The sequence below is a fragment of the Hypanus sabinus genome, chromosome 10 (genome assembly GCF_030144855.1).
Source record: "Hypanus sabinus isolate sHypSab1 chromosome 10, sHypSab1.hap1, whole genome shotgun sequence".
Lineage (NCBI taxonomy): Eukaryota > Metazoa > Chordata > Chondrichthyes > Myliobatiformes > Dasyatidae > Hypanus > Hypanus sabinus.
Window position 1 is genome coordinate 148,239,723 of NC_082715.1, and position 15,448 is coordinate 148,255,170.

At 42.7% G+C, this 15,448-nt stretch overlaps 2 protein-coding genes across 2 annotated transcripts in view; one reads left to right on the forward strand and one right to left on the reverse strand.

The window, feature by feature from the left end:
* Nucleotides 1-9,151, reverse strand: part of gcn1 (GCN1 activator of EIF2AK4) — a 278,383-nt gene extending 269,232 nt beyond the window's left edge. The window contains exon 1 of the mRNA XM_059983222.1: nt 9,113-9,151. Coding sequence (XP_059839205.1) covers nt 9,113-9,136 — 24 coding nt within the window. The 5' untranslated portion in view covers nt 9,137-9,151. The remainder of the gene's footprint in view (nt 1-9,112) is intronic.
* The window catches only part of LOC132401230 (phospholipase A2, minor isoenzyme-like), a 59,297-nt gene that overhangs the window by 29,811 nt on the left and 14,038 nt on the right, over nt 1-15,448 (forward strand). Inside the window, exons 2-3 of the mRNA XM_059983226.1 lie at nt 3,386-3,542; nt 12,425-12,549. Coding sequence (XP_059839209.1) covers nt 3,386-3,542; nt 12,425-12,549 — 282 coding nt within the window. The remainder of the gene's footprint in view (nt 1-3,385; nt 3,543-12,424; nt 12,550-15,448) is intronic.

Consider the following 15,448-nt stretch of genomic DNA (forward strand, 5'->3'; position numbering starts at 1 on the left):
AGAAAACGTATGCCAAATGGGCAGTGTTACAATAGTCATGGGGGACTTCAATATGCAGGTGGATTGAAAAGATCAGGTTGGTATTGGAAGCCAACAGGGGGAGTTTCTAAAATGCCTGCAAGATGGCTTTTTAGAGCAGCTCATGGTTGAGCCGATGAGAGGATCAGCTATTTTAGATTTGGTGTTGTGCAATGAACTAGAATTGATTAGAGAGCTGAAGGTAAAAGAACCTTCAGAAGAAAGTGATCATAATATGACCGAATTCAACCTGAAATTTGAGAAGGAGAAACTGAAGATGTATCGGTTTACAATGGAGTGAAGGAGGTTACAGAGTGGAGTAATTGGAAAAGAACACTGGCAGGGATGACGGCAGAGCAGCAATGGCTGGAATTTCTGGAAGCATTTTGGAAGGCGCAGGATATATACATCCCAAAAAGGGAAAAAGGTATTCCAAAGGCAATATGACACAGCCATGTTCAACAAGGGAAGTCAAAGCCAACATAAAGGCCAAAGAGAGGGTATATAATAGAGTAAAAATTTGTAGCGAGTTAAAGGATTGGGAAGATTTTCCAAACCAACAGAAGACAACTAAAAGAGTCATTGAGAAGTGAAAGATGAAATATGAAAGTAAACTAGCCAATAATATTAAAGAGGATACGAAAAGATACATAATGTGTAAAAGAGAGGTGAGAGTGGATATCGGATGCTGAAGAGGTGGAAAGGTGGGACAAGGAAATGATAGACAAACTGATAAGTATTTTGCATCAGTCTTCACTGGAAGACACTAGCAGTAGAATTTCCAGGTGTTAGGGTCAAGAAGTGTGTGTTGTTACCATTTAAGGGAGAAGATTCTTGGGAAACTGAAAGGCCTGGAAAACTGAAGAAGTAGCAAACAGGATAGACAAAGGGGAATCAGTTGATGTGCCTTTGACAAGGTGGCACATGTGAGACAGCATAATTAACTATGAGCCCATGGTATTACAGGAAAGATTCTAGCATGGATGAAGCATTGGCTGATTGGCAGGAGACAAAAAGTGTGAATAAATAGAGCTTTTTCTGGTTGACTGTTGATGACTAGTGGTGTTCTGCAGGGTTCTGTGTTGAGGCGAATTCTTTTACATTATATTTCAACGATTTGGATGATGGGATTGATGGCTTTATTTTAAAGTTTGCAGACAAAACAAAGACAAGTGGAAGGCAGGTAGTTTTGAGGAAGTAGAGATGCTACAAAAAGACGGATTAGGAGAATGGGCAAAGTGGCAAATGGAATACAGTGTTGAGAAGTATATGGTCATGCATTCATAGACTATTTTCTAAATGGAGGGAGAATACAAAAATCTGAGGTTCAAAGGGACTTGGAAGTCCTTGTGTAGAATTCCCTAAAGGTTAATTTGCAGGTTAATCCGTGGTGAGGAAGGCAAATGTGATGTTTGCATTCATTTCAAGAAGACTAGGATATAAAAGCAAGGACGTAATGATGAGACTTTACAAAGCCCTGGTGAGGCCTCACTTGGAGTATTGTGAGCAGGTTTGGGCCTCATATCTTAGAAAGGATGAGCTGAAACTGGAGAGGGTTCAAAGGGTTCAAATGGTTCCAGGATTGAACGGCTTGTCACATGAAGAGCGTTTGATGGCTCTGGGCCTGTCTTCACTAGAATTCAGAAGAATGAGAGGTGACTTCATTGAAACCCATCAAGTGGTGAAAGGCCTTGATAGAATGGATGTGGAGAGAATGTTTCCTATAGTGGGAGTTTCTAAGACCAGAGGACATAACCTCAGTATAGAGGGGCATCCTTTTAGAACAGAGATGAGATGGAATTTTGTTACCTAGAGAGCGGTGAACCTATGGAATTCATTGCCACAGGCAGCTGTGGAGGCCGATTCTTTATGTATATTTAAGGCAGAGATTGATAGATTCTTGATTAATCCAGGCATGAAGGGATAAGGGATGGGGCTGAGAGGAAAAGTGGATCAGCCATGATGAAATGGTGGAGCAAACTTGATGGGTCAAATGGCCTAATTCTGCTCCTACCTCTTATGGTCTGATGAATCACCGCAAACAAGTAGAAGCATTGTTGTGCTTTGTTTGTAATTGCACTTGTGTGCTGGACCGAGGAATGATAACATCAAGGAATTTAAAGCTGCTGACTCTTTACTCCTCTGATTCCACAGTGAGGACTGGCTAATGGACCTCCCGTTTACTCCCCCTGAAGTCAATAATCGGCTCCTTGGTTTTACTGAAATTGAGTGAGGGGTTGTTGTTGTGGTATCACTCAGCCAGATTTTCAACCTTTCAATTTTCAATTTTAGAGTGATGAATATGCTGATTCATTACTCTAAAATTAAATACAACAGTGGTGCTGTCAACAAACAAATGTGGCATTGGAGATGCGCTTACCTGCACAGTCATAAGATGAATAGAGCAGGGGCTAAGCACACAGCCTTGTGGTGCACCTGTGCTGGTGAAGATTGTGAAGGAGGTGATGTCTATCTGAAGTGACTGGGGTCTGCAAGTGAGGAAATCAAGGATCCAATTGCACAAAGGGGTATTGAGGTCAAGATCATGGAGTTTACTGATTAGTTTTGAAGGGATGGTGGTATTGGATGCTGTGCTATAGTCCATAAAGGGCTTCCTGATATGTACATCTTTGCTGCCCCGATGTTTCAGTGTTGAGTGAAGAGTCAGTGAAATGGTATCTACCGTGGACCTATTGTGCCAGTAGGCAAATTGGAGTGGATCCAAGTTGCTTCTCAGGCAGGAGTTGATATGTTTCATCACCAAGCTGTCGGAGCACTTCTTCACATCTTAAGTGCTATTAGATGATTGGAATGAGGCAGGTTACTAAGTTCTCCTTGGGCACTGGTGTAATTAAAGCCTGCTTGAAGCAGATAGGTACCTCAGCCTGCCGAAGCAAGAGGCTAAAGATCTCAGTGAACTCTCTAGCCAGCACAGGTTTTTAGTACTGGATCAGGTACCCCATCTGGGCTGGATGTTTTCTGTGGGTTCACCCTCCTGAATGATGCTTGCACTTCAGCCTCAGAGACTGAAATCACAGGGTCATCAGGGGTTGTGATAGTTCATGAAGGTTCAACTAATGAAATACAAGTATTCCTAGATTGCATTTTGAAAAAATGTCTATTTTGCTTAAATTGTGGTCTAATATGGAAATCAGGATGGAAGCTCTCACTCATGAGAGTATTCACTTTCTGTAGTTCAGTTTTCTCATGCTGCATGCCCTCCCCAAAAAACAGAGCAATGAATTTTCACTCGCCAAACAAAATGATCTTTTGAATTAAAATCATAAATGTGGCTGCAAATTTGAAAAGTGCAAATGTAAAGGGTTGTTAATAATACTTGCTATTAAGACTATGCCTCTTTTCACAGCTGTTGCAAGTGCCAGCATTACACCTTACGCTCTCTGGCAGTTCAGGAAGATGATACGGTGTGTGCTTCCTGACAGTTCTCCCATCCTGGACTTCAATGATTATGGGTGTAACTGTGGCTTTGGTGGTACTGGAAAATGTGTTGACGAGTTGGACAGGTATGTCAGCAATTGTCGCCATCCTATCTCAGGCTAAACCTGTGAAAAGTTAGTTAGGTTGATAGAGAAACTTGCCTCCAAAGGTACAATGCTGAGCTGAGAAGGAAGGCAATAAGATTAATTTCACTCTGGTAATGCTTCTGCAAAATTACCTATAAATATGGTTGACTCAAAATTCTTATGGCCCGAGATAGTGTTTCCACTGGAATCCATCAGCCATCCTCTGATAGGCAGGCAGGCATGAAACTCCAGGATACCAGGGGGACAAAAATTCTGGTGTTCTGAGATCATGATTATCTTATGGTAAAAGCCTTTAGAGAGCAGCCTATAAACTTACACTCAAGATTGAATTAGTGAATTACCATAAGAAATTTTGCAATTAAAACTTCCCTTCACTCAGCCTCTTGTAGCATTCCTGTAAAATGCTTGGGATATTTTTGAAGGTTTTACAAATTATATTAATTCTTTGCTGCCACCAATTTCCTTAGGATTTTGTCATTTGCTGTCTTTGAAACAGTAAGTTGCTTACTTTTTCAGAATGTATATTTAATTATAATGCACAACTTTGTAGTTCTAAATTCGAGCCAGTTGAAGCTTCTGAGCTCTGTGCAAATGGGTATTGTTCATTCAGGCCCTTGATGGAAAAAGATTAATGCAAAAATGTCAGAAGGGATAGGACAGTAGTGACAGCACTGCAAATCCCACCATGCCACAAAGTAAGATCACAGGCAATTATGAATGAGAGGAAAATGAAGCTTTTGAACAACACAAGAAAAGCTGTTGTATAAACTAGCTATAGCAATTACAGCTTTTGGAAGAGAAGACTGCAACTAGCAGGGCACTGTCTATGCCACCCTGAGCTACCTGCCAGCCTAGTCACTACATGGGAGCCCAAGCATGAACCCTAGGTGCCCTCCTAAGACTATGGTCAACACGCTCCTAGAAGATAGCAGCACGGCTAATGTAGATGAACTGAACACACTGATAAGGGAGAGGGAGGAGTGGAGAGTTCGTCATCGTGCCCAACGCCGGCCCCCTAGGCCTGAGTCAATGTAGTAGTAGTAGCAGTAGTGGTAGTTAGAGCTTTCTATCACTTTCCCTCACTCTTCCACAACCATGACTTCTTATGACTTGTCAGAGGATGTAATAATGGCCATTTCTGCATTTTTGAATTGCCACATCTCAGCTTCGTAAAAAGATTTTACTTTAACTTATTTGACCTTTCAGCTCCATTTATGAAAACTGATAGTTTACTCTGGTTTGAGTACATGGCAAGTTTACAAGCAAACTGCATTTCTGGACCAATGCTTTGCAAATTGCTCATGGAGTGTTGACAATGCTAGCTGACACGGACAGAATTCTCCAGAATTGGCTGTTATTTCCATGCAAGTTGAAATAATCACCACATTATATGTGAGACTTCTGGTGGCCAATGAGATCAAAGGGATACTTTCAAATGGTTCCGTTTATTATCAGAGAATGTCCAGAATATACAACCGGAAATACTTGTCTTCTCAGACATCCACAAGAAACAGATTTCCTGAAAGAATGAACTTCAGAAAAACATTAGAACCCCAAAGTCCACCTCCCTTCCCACGTAAGCAGCAGCAAAGCTTCAATACATCAATCTCCCCCCCCCCACCCATTTCAGCAAAATGCATCCGTACTCACCACCCACCGATCAATAGAAAAGCACCCAAGGAGAGACCATCATCTGCAATCAACAAAAACTAATGTGTACTGTCACATACCCCGTGACTGGGTTAAAGAACCAGCAGAAGTGGAGAACGCACTGGAGTCTGGTATTCCCTTGTTTAAAAAAGGTAATGGAGAGAAACCTGGGAACTATAGACCGATGAGTCTTATGTCGATGGTATGCGAACTACTGGAAAGGATTCTTAAGGAGAGGATTTACGAGCATTTGGAGAAGTACAGTCTACTCATGGATAGTCAACATGGCTTTGTGAAGGGAAGATCGTGCCTCACGAGCCTGATTGAGTTTTTTGAAGAGGTAACAGAAGAAATTGATGAGGGTAGGGCAGTGAATGTGGTCTGCATGGACTTTAGCAAAGCATTTGACAAGGTCCCTCATGAGAGACTCATCCAGAAAGTCATGAGGCATGGGATAAGTGGAACCTTGGCTGTTTGGATAAAAAATTGGCTTAAAGGAAGAAAGCAGAGGGTAGTTGTGGAAGGAAAGAATTTTGCCTGGAGGTCGGTGACTAGTGGAGTGCCGCAGGGATCTGTCCTGGGACCCCTGCTATTTGTGATTTTTATAAATGACCTGGATGTAGAGGCAGAAGGATGGGTGAGTAAGTTTGCGGATGACACGAAGATTGGAGGAGTTGTGGATGGAGCTGTAGGTTGTCGAAGGTTACAAGAGCATATAGACAGGCTGCAGAGTTGGGCAGAAAAATGGCAGATGGAGTTCAATCTGGACAAGTGTGAGGTGATGCATTTTGAAAGGACAAACCAGAAGACCGAGTACAGGATTAATGGTCAGTTACTTAAGAGCGTGGATGAACAAAGGGACCTTGGGTTCAAATCCATACATCCCTCAAGGTCGCTGCATAGGTTGATAGGGTAGTTAAGAAGGCCTATGGGATGCTAGGCTTCATTAACAGGGGGATTGAGTTCAAGAGTAGAGAGGTCATGTTGCAACTCTACAAATCTCTGGTGAGACTGCACTTGTGTATTGTGTTAAATTCTGGTCACCTCACTATAGGAAGGATGTGGAAGCTATGGAGAGGGTGCAGAGGAGATTTACCAGGATGTTGCCTGGTTTGGAGAACAAGTCATATGAAGCAAGGTTAGCAGAGCTGGGACTTTTCTCTTTGGAGTGTAGAGGAATGAGAGGGGACTTGATAGAGGTCTACAAGATTATAAGAGGCATAGATAGGGGTGGATAGTCAGTACCTGTTTCCCAGGGCACCAATAGCAAACACCAGAGGGCATGTGTACAAAGTTGAGGGAAGGAAGTTTAGGGGAGACATCAGGGGTAAGTTTTCTACACAGAGGTTTGTGAGTGCCTGGAATGACTTGCCAGGGATGGTGGCAGAGGCTAAAACACTAGGGGTATTTAAGAACCTCTCGGACAGGCACATGGATGAAAGAAAAATGTAGTGTTATGGGGTAGTGTGGGTTTAGTACTTTTTTTTAAGGATTATATGGGTCAGCACAACATGGAGGGCTGAAGGGCCTGTACTGTGCTGTAGTGTTCTATGGTTCTACGATATAAACTAATAGTGTTTATTAGAAACTACGTAATACAGTACTATAAATGCAAATATATTGAACAGGTTAGCAATGATGTGTGTGCGTTTGTGCGTGTGTGGAAATAGGAAAAAAACTAGGCTCTTTCAAACCTAGGGGTGAATGAATAGAGTCTTATGATGATGAAGAGAGTTCAGTTCAGTTTGAGGTAGTTAGTTGAGTAACGTTGGAGAGAGAGAGAGGTGAGCTGATGCCGTTGATCATCCCGTTGTCTACCGAAATCCTGTTGTAGTCACCGACTATGACCATAACACATACAACCGTTCTTCAGTGGTGGAATTATCACCCAGGCAAGGTTGGACACACAAATAATTCCCCACCGGTCACACATTTTCACACCGTGAGCCACTGATTGATTTCCCCGAATCGATCCTCCAAAAACCCCACCTTTCTGTGGGTGCAACAAAGCTCGTTCAGTGTCCGAAACTGTGTGTCTATCTGTGTAACAGCGGACCTGGTTTTTATCTCCACATGTTGGACACCAGCTGTCCATCAACCTGCTCCGTCCTCCTCTCTCTGCAAGAACTTTGCAAACAGGCAAGTGTCCTTGTGGAAAGGTCCTTGTAGAGAAATCATAACATCAATCTTTCAAGCAGTTTCTGCCTCTCTCTCTCTCTCTCATTGCGCTGGACACCTCCTTCTCTCTCTCTTTTAATACAGCTCAAACAGTGTCCAAAAGCCAGTCTCATTCTCCCGACATTTTAAAGTGATTGTCCACAGAAAATATGAACCCTAGGGGTACATAACCGTACCCAACAGGCTCGCTTTCTCTCTAACAAGGGACAGAGAGATGCTGTCCATTCCACAGCCATTATAAACTACCACAGCTCCCAATGACCCTGTGATTTCAGTCTCAGAAGCTGATGTGAGAGCATCCTTCAGGAGTGTGAACCCACGGAAAGCATCCAGCCCAGGTACTAAAAACCTGTGCTGGCTGGAGTGTTCGCTGAGATCTTAAAGGTGAGACTAACAATCACTGTTATGATATTACCGTGTTGTTTTTTATTCTGAGATTCTCTGACTCGAGAATCGGCAGCAAACTCTCCCCACCATTGAGAGAAAGTGAGCGATCGGTCAACTACAGAGACCTTCGTCCACACATCTGCCACAGTGAAATTCAATTCATGAGCACATTATTTTTCAGACCTTTGAACTATCTCTGCAGACAAAATAATCTTTAGCTTTCTGTGGTAATGCCGAGTCGAAATACACAACTGATCCAATTTCCACATACAATATCAATTTCTCTGTCCCTCATTACAGGAATCGATGCCTGCACATTTTCAGCACTTTCTTCCAGCTCCAGAATATTATAGGTTTTGGGAATATCTCCATCGTTTCAGTGTAGGAATGTTCTCCACGTTCCCAGGCTGACAACAAAGCCTGCAAGTGGCATGAGTGATTACCGCAGCCAAGCCAACAACCGTTCCCCACACAACTGTACCTTTTAAATGTTTAGATGCAGGTAATGTCAGGAGAATGCTCATGAAACAATAACAAACTGAAAAACCAGGCAGCAGATAGGCTTGAATTCAACACCTTGAACAAAAATAATGACAAATTTATAGGAAAGCACATATAGGAATCTGCACAATATTACCACTACTGTTCTTATTGTGATTAAAATCGGTTCATCATTGTCACATGTACTGAGATACAGTGAATAACTTGGTTTTGCGTGCCATCCATATAGATAATTTTAAAACTTAAGTACATGGTAGAAATACTAAGGGGAAGGTAATAACAGGATGCAGAATAGACTTTATATAACGTCCACGCTACATACAACTGTACTGTGAGACAACGCAACTTCAAGTTTACCGTCCAGATTGAAGGAAAGTCAGCAGAGATAGAGGCTTCTCCCCTGAGTTATTTATCGATGCTTAGTAAAGTGGAAGGTCAGTTAAAAGAATTGTTCAAGCAAGTCCTGGAAGTTTTAGGACAGATTCCATGACCAATATGCTTAGACGGCCAGGGTCTTGAGGCTCCCAGAGTTATTGTGAACTATGCTAGTTAAATAGTGTTAACAGTTAAAGATCGGTTACAAACCAGAAATTGTTTGGGTTTAAATATTTACTACGTGAGCTGATTCCGTCTCTATTTTCAGTTGAATCGACCAATAGTGGTAAGATTTGACTTTCACACTGCAACTAAAGTGACTTTGCAAGATATTATATGAAAGCAGGTCCATGGACATTGGAATATGGAGGCATTGCCACAAGTTTGGCCAAAGGGCAATAAAGAATTAGAGCAAATTGTATCCCCATGTGACTTTTGCCAGCAATACAAAGCCATACCTCTGAAGATGTAATTACCACCATGGGAATTTCTTTGGAACTATTCCAACAAATTCATGTTAAGTTTGTCAAAAGGAAAACCACCATTTCCTTCTGCTCAAGAGCGTGTGCTCAGGTCCGACAGACAGGTACTTGTACAACAGCAAATGAAAGAGTTGAGAGGGAACTTAGCTATGCTTGAAAATCTGGAATATTTGGAGTCTAACCAAATGAGCAAAGTTCACTTCACACTTGAAAGTTTTATGCAATGTAATCAAGAATCTATCAACCTCTGCCTTAAATATACAAAAAGACGAACTCCACAGCCACCTGTGGCAACGAATTCCACAGATTCACCACTCTCTGGCTAAACAAATTCCTCCTCATCTCCATTCTTAAAGGATGTCCTTCCACTGTCTGACTAAAGTAATTTCTCCATAACTCACTTCTAAAAGGACATCCTTCAATCCTGAAGTTGTGTCCTCTGGTCCTAGATTCTTCCACCATAGGGAATATCCCCTCCACATCCACTGCTTCTCACACAAATTCAACTCTACCCAGTACCATTATGGAGAAGGAGACTGCCTTGGAGAAATTGGGAGAGAATTCAAAATGCAGAGATGCAAAGGGACTTGGGAGTCTTTGTGTAAAATACCCTAAAGATTAACCTGCAGGTTGAGTCAGTTGTGAAGAAGGCGAATGCAATGTTGGCATTCATTTCAAGAGGTATACAATATAAGAGCAGGGATGTGATGTTGAGGCTCTATAAGGCACTCGTGAGATCACACTTGGAGTATTGTGTGCAGTTTGAGAGACATTGGAGAGGTTTCAGAGAAGATTCACAAAAATGATTCCAGGAGTGGAAGGGTTACTGTATCAGGAACGTCTCGCAGTTCTTGGGCTGTATCCCATGGAGTTCAGGAGAATGAGGGAGGATCTCACAGAAACATTCCAAATGTTAAAAGGCCTGAACAGATTAGATATGGCAAAGTTATTTCCCATGGTGGGGGATTCTAGGACAAGAGGGCACGACTTCAGGATTGAAGGACATCCTTTTAGAAGTGAGATACGGAGAAATTACTTCAGTCAGAGGGTGGTAAATCTGTGGAATTTGTTGCCACGAGGCTGTGGAGGCCAAGTCATTGGGTGTATTCAAGGCAGAGATAGATAGGTTCTTGATTAGCCAGGGCATCGAAGGGTATGGGGTGAAGGGAGGGGAGTGGGGATGACTGGAAGAATTGGATCAGCCCGTGATTGAGTGGTGGAGCAGACTCAATGGGCTGAATGGCCCACTTCTGCTTCTATGTCTTATGGTCTAAATGGAGACATTGTCTGAAACATTAAGTCCTTCTTGATCTTGTCCTGTGAACTCAACTCATGCCATTCTCATTGGGCCCCCCCTTTGAACAATTCAGCTTCAGCACCTTTTACCGACTCGTCTCCAAAACCACAAAAGTGGAGGCCCTTTCAGGACAGTTTGACTCAACTGTAATGGAGATTGATCGTTCCATCCTCACAGATCCTCACCCTGATCATCTAGTACCTTAAAATTCGATCCGCCTGGCTCTACTGCATGGAGCTGATCCGACCGACACACCTGACTGACCGCATGTACAGTACGAGCTAGTGGCGTTCAATCTGAGTCGATCCAGTTGGCTTACTCCTCACCCCTGTCTGGCCAACAAGGGACTTTGGATTTTCTGCAACGCTGGTTCTGGTGGCCCACCATGATCGCAGATGTACAGTATGTCAGTTCTTCGCTGCCTGCCCCAATTGCCAGTCTAATTCCTCTAACCAAGGGCCCTCTGTGCTCCTGCAGCCCCTACTAATCCCTCGATACCCCTGATCTAACAATGCCATGGATTTCATCACAAGTTTGCCACCTTCCACAGGGCTGCAGTGCTCGTGACTTTGGCAGTCCGGTTCTCCAAGGTGGCCAGTTCATTGCTCTCCCTGAACTTCTGTCAGCTGCTGAGATGGTGGACCTGGTTCTCCATGTAGTTGCCTCCATGGTTTCCCTCAGGACATTGCGTTGGACCAGGGCTAACAGTTTGTCGCCTGCTTCTGCTGAGCCTTCTACTCCCTCATCGTGGACGGCATGTGCAATATCTGGTTATCTGAGAAGGGTACGGTCTGAAGGAGAGGTCTTGGGTGCCGTGCAGTATCATCTCGGATCCCTTGCTCATCCAGGAGTTCCACTGGGGCCAGTTGGATCGTCCTGGGCTGTTGGGTGCCGGCCATGGTGGGTTGGGGGTGGTCCAGACAGGCACCTCCCAGCCTCCATCCTTCACAATTTCAAAGGGACAGTTTCAGAGAGTGTCAGTAGCTTCTGTTTTATCATGGGGGTCAGCTTTTCTGAGCATCTTGTTTCCAATCTGTAAAGAAATTTCTTTTTACAATCATTCTCATGATTTGGACAATGCTGGTAATTCCAACGTTAATTGGCCATGCCTCATTGCCACTAAACGAAGGAGGTTCTACAACAACCTCAAGGAACATAAAATCAGCTGGGTAAAGGTAGGAGATTCTGTTCTTATCAGCAGTCTCGGTGATTCCTCATCATCTGTATTTATCGAATTGCAAGTGTATCTAACTGAATATGGTGCATATTCTCTTGTTACTGCATGGGATTTAAACCTCTGTCAGTGCTTCAATGGCCACAACCAGCTGATAGCTGAGTAAATTAACAACTACAACAGCAAGAAATTTATCTTAAACAGATTTAAACATCCTAAACTACCTCCCAGGGCATAATCAGGTAAACTTAGACACCAAGCCTAATTAGATATGTAAGAGTACAGGTAATGTGATGTACTATATAGAAGAGATCATGTTAATAATTTTGATGGATGGAAGAGTTAAAGGTGGGGAGCAGCTTGTTCCTTGGGCATACCAGCCAAAATTCATACCTCAATCTAAATTACTACTACACTAGGTTTACTTGACCATGAACAGTTTGGAGATTGCTAGACCCTGATCTTCATTGATTATAAAATGCATTTTGATGTCTGGAGATCTTGAAAGGCCCAAAATAAACACAATTTTTCCTTGACCCTAGCATAGAATTAAAAGTAGTACTTTCCCACTGGACATAAGGCTTTCTCAAGCAGTGCATTGTTATGGGAACATCAGAGTACAAGCTGGAGATGATCTGAGTATGGAAACTACTGAAGGGACATGAAACATGGCAACGACGCTTTCCTTAGATACCTCTCATTCCTCGATAACATCAAAGTACAACAGTGCTCGTTTTAGTCATCATAAGATACTGGAAGCAAGTACACTTAGATCAAGTTACTCATCCCATTCAGTTTCTGTCTTTTTTCTTTACAGGTGTTGCCTGAATCATGACAGATGCTATCACAATGCAAAAGTTGATCTCTGCAGTTTTCTGGTAGACAGCCCTTACATTGAACTTTATTCCTACTCTTGCTCTGGAAATCAGATCTCCTGCAGCAGTAAGTATCCAGTCATGTCATATCTGCACAAATTGGCATGACAATTTTTCAGTGATGTGCATGTACTGATGAATAAGGTCAGGGTGTGTGTTGTGAAAAGTAAGGTCAGGGTGTGTGTTATTGCAAAAAAGATTTGGGTGATTTTTAAAAAAATAATATTTCCTAAAAACACATCCTTGATCAGTATCTGTAAATGCACAATATAATTGGTGTGGTATACTCTGCTTTGACATTAAATTTTCACGAGGGCAGTGAAGTGGCACAGTTAGCTGAGCCTCATAATGGATTCAGTCCCTTGAAGAGTTTCAAAGATAATACTTTATATCCAGGTACTTCCAAGTTGTTTATCTGTTTTTTTTAAAGCACAACTACTAAAGGAAAGACTCCAGTGTTGAAAACTGTATTTAAAAATAGGGCCTTAGCTGGAAATCAAGAGCACATGTTTTGGATTTTTCACCCAAAGGAATTGAGGGCATTTTACTTGAAAGTTTTTATTTTCTTTAAATTCTAACTCTAGTTTGTAAACAGAGCAGAATTAGGATCCAAGAGAACACTGTCTTTGATTTATTGAGCATTATGACTTGTGCAAGAGATCAAGACAACTAAGAGGTGGTCACAGGGGGCAGAGAAATGGTTACAGGATTGCCCTGAGTTTGTGGACTGGGTCGTGTTCAAGAACTCATCTGAGGACCTGGGTGCCTACACCAGGGTTATAACAGACTTTATTAATGAACAGCTGTGGATGAGTGTGTCCCCACAAAATTATTCAGGATTTGCCTCAATCAGAAACCCTGGATGAACCATGAATCCAGAACTTAGTGAGGGCCAGAAGAGAGGCATTCAAATCTGGAGATTGAGAATGCTACAAGACAATAGACAATAGACAATAGGTGCAGAAGTAGACCATTCGGCCCTTCGAGCCTGCACCGCCATTTTGAGATCATGGCTGATCAACTACTATCAATACCCAGTTCCTGCCTTGTCCCCATATCCCTTGATTCCCCTATCCATAAGATACCTATCCAGCTCCTTCTTGAAAGTATCCAGAGAATTGGCCTCTACTACCTTCCAAGGCAGTGCATTGCAGACCCCCACAACTCTCTGGGAGAAGAAGTTTTTCCCTAACTCTGTCCTAAATGACCTACCCCTTATTCTCAAACCATGCCCTCTGGTACTGGACTCTCCCAGCATCTGGAACATATTTCCTGCCTCTATCTTGTCCAATCCCTTAATAATCTTATATGTTTCAATAAGATCCCCTCTCAATCTCCTTAATTCCAGTGTGTACAAGCCCAGTCTCTCTAACCTCTCTGTGTAAGACAGTCCAGACATCCCAGGAATTAACCTCGTGAATCTACACTGCACTTCCCCTACAGTCAGGATGTCTTTCCTTAACCCTGGAGACCAAAACTGTACACAATACTCCAGGTGTGGTCTCACCAGGGCTCTGTACAAATGCAAGAGGATTTCCTTGCTCTTGTACTCAATTCCCTTTGTAATAAAGGCCAACATTCCATTAGCCTTCTTCACTGCCTGCTGCACTTGTTCATTCACCTTCAGTGACTGAACAAGGACTCTTTGTAATTCTCCCTTACCTGACTCTACACCATTCAGATAATAATCTGCCTTCCTGTTCTTACTCCCAAAGTGGATAACCTCACACTTATTCACATTAAACGTCATCTGCCAAGTATCTAACCACTCACCCAGCCTATCCAAGTCACCCTGAATTCTCCTAACATCCTCATCACATGTCACACTGCCACCCAGCTTAGTATCATCAGCAAATTTGCTGATGTTATTTTCAATGCCTTCATCCAAATTGTTGACGTAAATTGTAAACAGCTGTGGTCCCAATACCGAGCCCTGTGGCACCCCATTAGTCACCACCTGTCATTCCGAGAAACACCCATTCACTGCTACCCTTTGCTTTCTATCTGCCAACCAGTTTTCTATCCATGTCAATGTCTTCCCCCCGATGCCCTGAGCTTTGATTTTACCCACCAATCTCCTAAGTGGGACCTTATCAAATGCCTTCTGAAAATCGAGGTACACTACATCCACTGGATCTCACCCGTCTAACTTCCTGGTTACATCCTCGAAAAACTCCAACAGATTAGTCAAGCATGATTTACCCTTGGTAAATCCATGCTGTCTCAGCCCAATCCTATCACTGCTATCTAGATATGCCACTATTTCATCCTTAATAATGGATTCTAGCATCTTCCCCACCACCGATGTTAGGCTGACACGTCGATATTTCTCTGTTTTCTCCCTCCCTCCTTTCTTAAAAAGTGGGATAACATTAGCTATTCTCCAATCCTCAGGAACTGATCCTGAATCTAAGGAACACTGGAAAATGATTACCAATGCATCTGCAATTTCCAGAGCCACCTCCTTTAGTACCCTAGGATGCAGACCATCTGGACTTGGGGATTTGTCAGCCTTCAGTCCCATCAGTCTTTTCATCACCGTTTCCTTCCTAATGTCAATCTGTTTCATTTCCTCTGTTACCACATGTCGTTGGCCCATCCATACATCTGGGAGATTGCTTGTGTCTTCCTTGGTGAAAACAGATCTAAAGTACTCATTAAATTCTTCTGCCATTTCTCTGTTTCCCATAACAATTTCACCCAATTCATTCTTCAAGGCCCCAACATTGTTCTTAACTATCTTCTTTCTCTTCACATACCTAAAAAAAGCTTTTGCTATCTTCCTTTATATTCCTGGCTAGCTTGCGTTTGTACCTCATTTTTTCTCTACGTATTGTCTTTTTAGTTAAGTTCTGTTGTTCCTTAAAAATTTCCCTACCATCTGTCCTCCCACTCACCTTAGCTCTGTCATACTTCCTTTTTTTTAATGCTCTGACTTCCTTTGTCAACCACTGTGGCCCCTTTCC